General features: G+C 38.0%; 2 protein-coding genes across 5 annotated transcripts in view; one reads left to right on the forward strand and one right to left on the reverse strand.

Moving 5' to 3' along the window:
• Window positions 1-5,447, forward strand: part of BLNK (B cell linker) — a 71,770-nt gene extending 66,323 nt beyond the window's left edge. For 2 of the 3 annotated variants that reach the window (XM_070432607.1, XM_070432610.1), the window contains 2 exons: window positions 476-631; window positions 5,057-5,447. In XM_070432607.1, coding sequence (XP_070288708.1) covers window positions 476-631; window positions 5,057-5,176 — 276 coding nt within the window. In that variant the 3' untranslated portion in view covers window positions 5,177-5,447. The remainder of the gene's footprint in view (window positions 1-475; window positions 632-5,056) is intronic. The other variant, XM_070432609.1, reaches the window with a different exon arrangement.
• ZNF518A (zinc finger protein 518A) overlaps window positions 1-11,995 on the reverse strand; it is a 60,087-nt gene that overhangs the window by 20,160 nt on the left and 27,932 nt on the right. The window lies entirely within an intron of this gene.

Here is an 11,995-nt window from a genome sequence, read left to right on the forward strand (position 1 = left end):
CAATATAAGTTTTGAAGGAGAGAATTTTTATCAGCTGAAATATTTTTACCCACAATTTCCACTTTCTTCTTACAAGTACTTTTGAGTAAAATTTGTTTGATAACGTTTTTTTATTCATAGGCAACTTGTGGACATAGTTCCTAGTTCAAGAGTGAACTCTAAGTTTGATCTTAATGTGTCCCTTCACACATTTCTAAATTCTATAAACATAATATCTTTATTTAGTGCATTGATTTCAGGATTTTTTATAAGTATATATAAGCATATATAAGTATAAAATACGTTTATTTTTGTATTAGTATGTAGTTTACTGAAGTGTTTTCTTGGAAAATAATAAAACAAACTTATCAACAATAGAAAAACTTATAAATACTTGTATTTTAAATATAACATAGCTATTTTTCATAAACTTATTTCTAACTTGTGAAAGTGTAAGTAATATTAACCATAATTATGCTTTTCATTTAATAAACAGGATGGATCATTTCTCATTCGGAAAAGCTCTGGTCACGATTCCAAACAGCCATATACATTAGTTGTATTTTTTAATAAGCGAGTATACAATATCCCTGTGCGATTTATTGAAGCAACAAAACAGTATGCTTTGGGCAGGAAAAAAAATGGTGAAGAGGTCAGTAATTTCTCTTTTAATACAACTCTATAAGTACATATTGAACTCAATGGCATCATACTAGCATCATATATTAGATGCTAGAGATGAGGAGAAAGGATCTAAGAGTACTTGGTCCAAAGCTTGCACACATGTTATAAATAGATAAAGTACTATATTGGGGCAGCATATGCTATGAGAGAACAGAAAGGAGGAAAGACTGATATGATATTAAGACTACATCTTGGTCCTTTTACCCTGTTATTTAGTGGGTTCAGTCTGATTCAGTATTTTAGTCCAGGAAACATAAAAATCAAGGTTGAAATGTCAACTAGAATTAATGTTGTAAAAATCAAGATCAATGTCCAAAGCTCCTATGTCAAGAATTAGGATCTCAATTCAAATACAGTACCAAGGTGGATGACCAGGGAAGGATTAGAAGAGATGCAATAACCTGAGTTGAAGCATTAGACTATACCCTTGGGCCAGAATGAGTTTTTGAGCCTGCTGTAAGAAAAAAGCATCACAGTAGGTCTTTCTTGAATACTAACCAAACATGAACTTCAACTCCTCTTTAATCTGTACCAAACTCAATGCTTACTATATCTCCGTTTAGCCAGTTTGTTCCTATAAGGGGTCAGAAAGGGAATGATACTTGTTCTGGTCTTGAATGATGCACTGATTTGAATAAATGGAATGAAAATTGGAATGGATGAGAAGTGGAAAGAACAACCTAAGCAGAGAAAATAGTATTTTAAAAGTTCAAAAATGTTTATTTTCAGTATTCCTTCAGAAATAACTACACCCATTCCAAACCCAGCACTTGTTAGATAGTAATTGTTAGAAAGTATCATAACTTCTTAAGTGTCTCTTCTCCACTAGATGAGGCCAGGGACTACACTATGTCTTGTTCATCTCTATATTTCTAGAACGATAGCACAAGGTTAGCTTCAGTGGATGCTTGATAACTACTTATTAAATGAATGAACTGATTTGTGGATGGAGTGATTACAGGCAGGAGAATAGCATTTGTAAAATGAACTGATAGGGTCATATGCCAATAAGTGTATTCTTTATTTTGCTTTTCCTTAAATATGGTTAAAAAAAACCACCCAACACATATAATAAAATGTTTAAGTGTGCAGTCTAGCAGTGTTAATTATATTTGCAATGTTGTGAAACAGATCTCTACAATTTTTTATCTTGCATATCTGAAACTCTATACTCATTGAAAACCCCCCTTTCCCACTCTTCTCAATCCCTGGCAACCACCATTTACTTTTTATTTCTATTAATTTGACCACTTTGGATACCTCATATAAATGGGATCATACAACGTTTGTTCTTTTGTGACTACCTTATTTCACGTGGCATAATATCCTTAAGGTTCACCCATGTTGTAGCATGTGACAGGATTTCTTTTTTCTTTTTTTTAGGATTTCTTTTCTTTTTGAGGCTACATAGTACTCTACTGTATTATATACCACATTCCATTTACTCATTCATTTGTTGATGAACATTTGGGCCACTTCTACCTCTTGGCTATTGTAAATAGTGCTTCTATGAACATGAGTGTGCAGATATCTCTTCAAAACTCTGCTTTCAGTTCTTCTGGACATATATCCAAAAGTGGGATTGCTGGGTCATATGGTAGTTCTATTTTTAATTTTGGGGGGAATTGCCATGTTCTTTTCCATAGTGATTGCATCATTTCCTAATCCTACTAACAGTGTACAAGGAATCCAAATTTTCCACATCCCTGCCAATCCTTGTTATTTGGTGTGTGTTTTTAAACAATAGCTATCCTAAATGAGTGATCTTTGTGGTTTTAATTTACATTTCTCTGATGGTTAGTGAATCTGAGTATCTTTTCATGTTCGTTTGCCATTTTTATGTCAACTTTGAGGAAATGTCTATTCAAGTGCTTTTACAATTTTTAAATCAAGTTATTTGGTCTTTATTGTTAATTTGTAGGAGTTCTTCCTTATTCTGGATATTAACCCCTTCCTAGATACACGATTTGCAAATATTTTCCTCCATTCCATAGGTTATTTTTCACTCTGTTTGTTAATTGTGACCTATGATGAACAGAAGTTTTTAAGTTTAAGTTTGTTTTTGTTGCCTGTGTTTTTGGTATCATGTCCAAGAAATCATTGCCAAATACAATCTCATGAAGATTTTCTCCTATGTTTTCTTCTAGGCGTTTTTATAGTTTGGGATTTTATTTTGCTTTTAATAAAGTCTCAGATAGTTAGAAAATGCAAAACACTTGAATCTGAAAACAAACTAATTGAGATTAAAGTCGGGTTTTGAAATGCAGATTGCATCATCATTAACCTCGGTTACACTCTAACAGAACTGTCTGCTTTTCCCTACTCACAAAAAAAACCTTTGTTCTCATTGCAACTTTATCTGACAAATCTTTTAAAATAAATGCTCCTCATAGTAGTAATCAGTGCTAGAAAATGGTGATGACCCTAGTAAAATAGTGTCTTTGGACAGGTGGTTTCATTCTAAAGCCTCTCTAGGGGTCCAGTACTTCTATGAGGCTTAAGGGTGGGTGAGGGAGCTGTCTTCTTTAGAGGTCCTGAAATTCTCTCATAAAAACTAAGCTCTAAGAGGGGCTCTGGACTTACTGTTCTGCTAGGAAACTCTGGTAAACAGGAATTTCTCTTGCCCTAAAAAATCTTCATCCCTACCTCAGAATGGATAGATCAGAGCTTTATCTCTCTCCCCACATATCCAGCCTATGGATTCCAAAATAAGTAGTATCTATATAATAAAAGCCTAAGCAACCGTTACAGCAGAACGACCATAACGACTGGTCACTATGATGCACACTGACCACCAGGGAGCAGACTCTCAATGCAGGGAGCAGACAGTCAGTGCACTCCCACAGGGGGAGCGCTGCTCAGCCAGAAGCCAGGCCCACAGCTGGCAAGCATAGCCGTGGTGGCGGGAACCTCTCCCGCTTTTGCAACAGCACTAAGGAGCAGTGAGCCAAGCAGTAAGGAGTGAGCAGGCAGGCAGTAAGGTGCAAGGGATCCTGGATTGCGAGAGGGATGTTCAACTGCCAGCTTAGGTGGACATCCCCCAAGGAGTCCTGGACTGTGAAAGGATGCAGGCCGGGCTGAGGGACCCTCTTCTCCCCCTCCCCCACAGTGCATGAATTTCATACACCGGGCCTCTAGTATTATTATAATGGCATCTGGAAGTATTAACAGAGTCCATTAAAACTCTTACTGAAATGATCTATAATAAAAAAAAGATTATTTCTCCGATATACTGAACATCTGAATGGAAAGTGAAAACTTTAGTTACATGATGTGAATCATGAGGATACTTTGAAAAGTCTGTCTGTCTGTATTTGTGTTTGGATATATATGGGTAGAAAAAGTAACCAATTGATGAACAGTTTAACGTTTTTATGCAACTGTTTTTTGTTTGTTTGTTTTGTGTGTTTTTTTAATATATATTTTTATTGATTTCAGAGAGGAAGAGGGAGAGGGAGAAAGAGATAGAAACATCAATGATGAGAATCATTGATTGGCTGCCTCTTGCACGCCCCCTACTGGGAATCGAGCCCACAACTCGGGCATGTACCCTTGACCAGAATTGAACCTGGGACTTTTCAGTCCCCAGGCTGAAGCTCTATCCACTGAGCAAAACCAGCCAGGGCTATGCAACTGTTTTAATATTGTATAGATACAGTATTGAGTAGTTTTATAGCTCAATAGTTTTTTATCAGTTTGCTGTATTTTATTGATCATGAGATTTTCAGTTACCATACATGCATGAATATCTCGAATATACTGAATTAGTATAAACAAAAAAGAGCACTGATCATTTTTTCAGAAAAATACAACTTTAAGATCCAGAGACTAGGAATTAGTATGTAGAAAAATAAGTATGTATGGTAAGAACCTAACATGAAATTCTATTGTCAATTAGGCACCAATTTAGCTCTAGACTTACTGGGCACTGAAGCAAAAATGGAAATATGATGGTTTATAAAGCTTTCCTTATTCATTCAAAAAAGAAAACAAAAACATGAATCTTGGAAATAAGTCTTTCCTGACACTAAATTCTAAGGTTAATTTAGTACATCAGTCCTTGTATCTAAGACTGTGCAACCTAACAGTGAATAATGTAGAAAATTTTACTGTATGAGTTTTACACTAAATAAAGACAATATTAAAACATTACATCATAACTCAATAAACTGAATCTGTCGGCTGTGTTTTTAGTATTATTAAATATAAGAAAGGCCAAGGTCTGCCACCTTGAAGGTTACAATCTTTGTTAAATTAGACATTTTTTTGGTAGTATGTCAGCTGGGACCCCATAACTTTGACTAATTTGAGGAAATGGAAGGAGATGGGGGGAGTGAAGCTCAAAGTTAACATAAATACCAATTTATAATTCATCTATGTTTTCTTGCTCTAGTATTTTGGAAGTGTTGCTGAAATTATCAAGAATCATCAACATAGTCCCCTGGTTCTTATCGACAGTCAAAATAACACAAAGGATTCCACAAGACTGAAATATGCCGTTAAAGTTTCATAATTTTTTTAAAAAGGAGGTCAACATCATTGCTTCGGATATTTGCTCTACTTCTCCTTTTAAGAAAAAGTCCCCAAGCTTCATATTTTGGATGATGAATCATCCCATAATGAAATAGAAGATGGAGGTAGCTATTGGAGTGGTCATCCATTTCCTTAGAAGAAGCTCACATGGACTTGTTCTATTGCCTGACCTAATGAACTGTTAATATCTGGTGAGATTGAGTTATCGTGCTATTAATATTCTCCTAATAAATGTTTTTATTTAAAAGAAACATGTGTAAAGTATTTTCAATCATGTAAGAAAATAACACTCCATTCTCAAAGTAAGAAAAAAAGTAATCTTGGATAAAACAAAGCAGCTGGAAATTTAGGCCAGTACACTGCTCACTGGTGCACTAATGTAACCAAGGCATCTACTTGCCAATGCTCGACAATTATGTCTTGGTTATAATTTTTATTTGTAGAAAATAAAATACAATGTTTAGTTATAAGTACAGATAAGGGGAGTGTGATGGTTCTCTTTTGTGAGTACTCCCAACTGTGGGAGATATAGAAATGACCTTTCTAGAAGTTTCTGTCCATAATTATGTTGTTAACTTTGCTTATCAAAATAATTATACCTCTTTGATATGCATGTCTATTATATGGACCCTAAACTTGATATGCAGTTCAAAGTAAGATGAGGACAAAACTAGACTAAAAGCCTAGGGAACATCCCACAGAACAAGGGCAGGAAAGCAGACTGATGAAAGATGTACCATTATGAGCTGCCCTATCCAAGATCGTAGCTCATCCCAGAAATGGAATATACTTTGACTTTAGATAGCATTGAAATGACAAACTAAGATAAAGCTAATAATTAAATGAGGAATATACTTGATCACTGGATAATATAGCAATCTCTGAAAGGATTTTGAAAGGCTAGAAGGTAATGAGTAACTCAGACTCACCTGTAAAGGTAACTGTATTTTTAAATGTCATATACTGTTATGATGACTATTTATGTTATGAGTTGAACTGTATTCCCCCAAAAGGATATGTTGAAGTCCTAACCCCCAGTACCTCAGAATGTGACCTTATGGGATCTTTAAGATGTAGGTTATTAGGGTGGGCCCTAATCCAATATGATTGGTTTCCTTATAAAAAGGGTAAATTTGGACACAGTCACAGACATACACAGAGGGAAGACAAAGTGAAGAGATACCCAGGGAAGACGCCATGTGAAGACAGAGGATTAAAGTGATGCACTTACAAGCTTAGGCGTGCTGAAGATTGCCAGTAAACACCAGAAGCTAAGAGGCAAGGAAGGATTTCTCTACAGATTCAAAAGGAACATGGCCCTGCTGACACCTTGATTTCAGATTTCTAGTCTCCAGAACTGGAAGACAATAAATTATTTTTTTCAGTCACCCCACTTGTAGTACTTCATTATGGTAACACCAGGAAACTAATATAATCCATATACATTTTTTACAATAAAATAAAATACAAATGGGTTTTATAAATTTTGTTTGGAAAGCTCTTTCTTCCTTCTAGAAAAACAATACAATCATTTAGAATGTACTAAAATAAATAATTCACCACTTAGGTCTGGTAACTTCCTAAAAGACTGGCTTTAGTCTGACTTGAAGCTGGCCCAGAGCTAAAGATGCTATATAGTGGAAATTCTAAAAAGAGTAACAGGTAAATGTTTTAGTTGCTGTTGCCTAAAGTGATAGATAACCGTTCAGGCAAACAACAGACTAACTAAAAAACCGGGGAATGAGATGTCCAAAGGGGCTTTGCAAAGCTCCAACATATTCCTGGGAATCTAGAAAGCTACATGAATGCCAGGGCCATGTGTGTGCTACGGAAAGACCTGAGAAGGCCACAAGCTGTCATCTCTGACCGGGAGACTGTGCCAGAATATGAAGTGAAGCCTAAGGCAGAGTTGTAAAGTCCCTGGCTGAGTTTTAAAGATGCACCAAAAAAGCACAAATAGAGAGTCTTGGCCAACACTGGTGACTTTTTTTAATTTGGGGTGTTTAAGGAAATCTCTGTCCAATTAGCAGCTGATCATTAAGCTAAAATAAGAGAAACGTTAAGGGCCACACATGACAAAGAACAGAGACTTTAAAAATTAACTCAGAAAGGTTAATAACAAACAAAAAACGACTACAATAAGCAGCAACAACAAACCCTGGGGAAGGGAACAGGAAGGTAGAGTACCTGATTTTCAGAGTTGCTACATTATAACATCTTATATGACCTGTTTTCAAAAATAAACAAAAAATTTACAAGGCTGCAAAGAAAGAGGAAAGTATTGCCCCTACAGAGGGAAAAGCAATCAAGAGAAATATCCTGAGAAAGCCCAACCTCTGGATTTTCTATCAAAAATTTTAATGTATCCTATATAATAAAAGTCCAGTGATCAAATGGCAGAATGACCAGAACGACTGGTCAACCAGTTACTATGATGCACACTGACCACCAGGGGGCAGACACTCAACGCAGGAGCTGCCCCCTGGTGATCAGTGCACTCCCACAGTGGGAGCGCTGCTTGGCTGATGGGGATGAGTGGCTACTCCCACAGCCAGCTGATCCCTGCAGGCCATGCCCCCCACCAGTGCACAAATCCCATGCAGTGGGCCTCTAGTTTTAAATATAGTCAAAGAGCTAAAGGAGACTAACCAAGTTTAAAGACAAAAAGGAAAGTAAGAGAATGATGTCTCAACCGAATAGAATATATAAAATAGAAGTTATGGAAAAACTTTTAATTCTAAAACTGTCTACATAGAGTTAAAAAATACAATAATTGAAATGAAAAATTCACTAGAGGGGATCACCAACAGATTTGATAAGGCAGAAGAAAGAATCCATGAACTTAAAGATAGGTCAACTGACACCAGTGTGAGGAACAGAAGGAAAAAACAAACATGAAATGAACAGAGCCTCAGAGATTTGTGGAATACCATCAAGAATAGCATATACATAATGTGAGTCTCAGAGAAGAAAAAGAATGCATCAGAAAGAATTTGATGATAAACATTAATCTACCAATCCATGAAGCCCTAGGAACTCCAACTACAATAAACTCAGAGAAGCACACCAGACATATCATAATCAGACTGTTGAAAGACAAAGAGGCCCTGGCCGGTAGTACAGTTGATTAAAGCCTCATCTAGATAAGCCAAGGTTGCAGGTTTAATCCCTGATCAGGCCACATACAAAAATCAACCAATGGCCTGGCTGATGTGGCTCAGTGGTTGAGCATCAACTTTGAACCAGGAGGTCATGGTTTGATTTCCGGTCAAGGCACATACCCGGGTTGCAGGCTCAATCCCCAGTTCGGGGCATGCAGGAGGCAGCCGATCAATGATTATCTCTCATCATTGGTGTTCTCTTTCTCCCTATCCCTCTCTGAAATCAATAAAAATATTTTTAAAATAATTAACCAATAAATGCATAAGTGGATCAACAAATCAATGTTTCTCTCCTCTCTCTCTCTCTCTCCCATCTTTTCTCTCTAAAAATCAATTTAAAAAGAAAGACAGAGAGAACCCTGAAAGCAGCCAGAGAGAAGTGACACATCACATTAATAAGATTAACAGGTGATTTCTCATCAAAAACCATGGATGCCAGAGGGCAGTGAGATGAGTCAAAGTGCTAAATTGGGGGCGGGGGGGGGGGGGGAGAGAAGGAGGGGGGAGAAGAGAACACCAACAAAGATATATCTGCAAAACTACCTTTCAAAAAGGAAAATTTAAGAAATTGTCAGATAATTCCCATTGCTAGCAGACCTGTCCTACAAAAAAGAAAAATGAAAGGACACTAGATAGTAATTTAAACCCCACACAAAGAATACAGAATAAAGATAAATATAAATACCAGCACAGGTAAACATAAAAGACAGAGTAAATGTATTATTTGTAACTTCCCCTTCCTAATTTAAAAGACAAATACATAAATAATTATAAATCTATGTTGATGGGCACACAATTTGTAAAGATATTTGTGACAATAACAGCAGGGAGGAAAGAAATGAAGGTATACAAAAACCTTTTAGGAGAAACCAAGATGGCGGCATAGGTAAACACTGGAAATTGCTGCCTCGCACAACCACTTCAAAAATACAACTAAAAGACAAAACGGACATCATCCAGAACCATAGGAAGGCTGGCTGAGTGGAAATTCTACAACTAGAAGGAAAGAGAAAAGCACACTGAGACTCAGAGGAGGTGCGGAAGTAAAGTGCAGAGGTACAGAGGTGCATAAATGTTGACTAGTGCATGTGCGATACATATAAAGCTCTCGCTGGCACCAATCGCACGCGTGTTTCAATCTGTCATTGTTGATCGTGAATTTGGTTGTTTTTGTTGACATTCAACATGAACCACATCACGATTTGTTCATCGACCGTTCAACTGACTGACCAGCCAGTACATGACACGCACTGGCAATTTAAAAGCAAACATTGACTCACATATGCATGATACATATAAAGCTCTTGCTGGCACCAATCACACATGTGTTTTAATTTTATACTATATTGTATGTACTATTTCGATATGTAATTTTTTGCAGTAACATAATTACCGCACAAATCTTTCTTCTAATTTCCTTTCAATGTGCACGAATCCATGCACCAGGCCACTAGTTTAAAAATAAACATTGACTCATGCATGCGCAATACATATAAAGCTCTCGCTGGTGCCAATCACATGTGACACCAGAATATATCTGAAGACCAACTATTAGCACAACGTACTTCTGAAGCTGAAAGAAAGCGACATCGTCAACAGAATATGTCTTAAGATCAACTATTGGTACAACATACCTCTGAAGACGAAAGAAGCCAGCGTCATTGATAGAATGTATCGGAAGACCAAATATTGTTTAATCAATTTACCATTGTTTTTACCAGTTGTTATATCATGTTTTTTATGTTTTTGTTGTTTTTATATCATTTTTGTTGTTTTTATATCATGTCTTTGTTGTTGCATCATGTTAATCAATTTATCAATCATCATTTTTATGTCATGTTTGTTTTTATACCATTGTTTATTTATTAATCAATTTATATATTATTTTCACATACATTTTACTACTTTTCTTTCATCTGACACTTCTATTATAAAGGGCGAATTGCAATATTAAAGTATTTTGTATTTTAATTTTATACTGTATTATGTATACTATTTTGACATGTAATTTTTCACAGTAACTTAATTACCACACAAATCTTTCTTCTAATTAATTGCCTTTCAATGTGCACCAGGCCACTAGTATTTCATTAAAAAATTATTACATTTAACTCTGTACTACTGAATGCTTAGAAGATGGTAAACTCTTTAAAAATTAAACTTTTTTTGCCCCCCCGGCATGGCTCAGAGGTTGAGCGTTGACCTATGAACCAGGAAGTCACGGTTCGATTCCCAGTCAGGGCATATGTCCAGGTTGTGGGCTTGATCCCCAGTGTGAGGAGTGCAGGAGGCAGCCAATCAACGAATCTCTCTCACCATTGATGTTTCTCTCTCTCTCTCCCTTCCTCTCTGAAATCAATAAAAAATTTTTTTTAAAAAAATTTAAAACTTTTTTGAAGTTAGTGCCGAATAGTGAGGTCCATATTTCAATGGAGATGGATAAATACAGGGGAAAATAAAACAAATTCCTGATTCATGTTAGATTGCAAAAATAAAACTTACTCTTCTAGTTATAACTAGAGGCCCGGTGCACAAAAATTTGTGTACTCAGAGGGTGGGGAGGGGGTTCCTCAGCTGGGCCTGTGCCCTTTCGCAGTCTGGGACACCTTGGGGGATGACCACCTGCTGGTTTAGGCCCGATCTCTGGGGAATTGGGCCTAAGCTAGCAGTTAGACATCCCTCTGGCACCCCAGGAGCCCCTGGGGGATGTCCACTTGCCAGTGCAGAGCAGGCCTAAGCTGCAGTTGGACACCCTTAGCGCTGCTAGGAGGTGGGAAAGGCTCCCACTACCACCGCTGTACTGGCAGCCATCAGCCTGGCTTGTGGCTGAGCAGAGCTCCCCTTGTGGGAGAGCACTGACCACCAGGGGGCAGCTCCTGCATTGAGCGTCTGCCCCCTGCTGGTCAGTGTGTATCATAGCGACCAGTCATTCCCAGTCTTTCTGCTGTTAGGGTCAGTTTGCATATTACCCTTTTATTATATAGGATAAAGCCCTGGTGCATGGGTGGGGGCCGGCTGGTTTGCCCTGAAGGGTGTCCTGGATCAGGGTGGGGGTCCCGTTGGGGTGCCTGGCCAGCCTGGGTGAGGGACTGATGGGTGTTTGCAGCTGGTCACATCCCCTTCAGGGTGGGGGTCCCCACTGGGGTGCCTGGCCAGCCTGGGTAAGGGGCTGATGGCCGTTTGCAGGCTGGCCAAGCCCTCTGGCAACGGAAGCTCCCAGCCTTTTTTTTTTTTTATTCTGGGATTTATTTACCTTCTATAATTGAAACTTTGTAGCCTTGAGAGGAGCTAAGCGCCAGCCAGGGCGGGCGGGAGGGAAAGCCTCCTGCTCGCTCCAGCTCCGTGGCCACGGCTGGCTGAAAGCAGGTATCTGGGGTTTATTTACCTTCTATAATTGAAACTTTGTTGCTTTGAGTGGAGCTCAGAGCCGGCCTGGAAGCTTGGCTTCCTCCATCATTGGGGCAACCAAGCCTCCTGTTCACTCCAGCTCCGTGGCTGCTGGCTGCCATCTTGGTTGGGTTAATTTGCATATAATCACTCTGATTGGCTGGTGGGCGTGGCTTAAGGCATAGCAAAGGTATGGTCAATTTGCATGTTTATCTTTTATTAGTGTAGATAAGTACCTCAAACTACTGAAT

This window comes from Myotis yumanensis, unplaced genomic scaffold (assembly GCF_028538775.1).
Source record: "Myotis yumanensis isolate MYYU_CA2020_CCGP unplaced genomic scaffold, mMyoYum1.0.hap1 SCAF_13, whole genome shotgun sequence".
NCBI classification, from domain to species: domain Eukaryota; kingdom Metazoa; phylum Chordata; class Mammalia; order Chiroptera; family Vespertilionidae; genus Myotis; species Myotis yumanensis.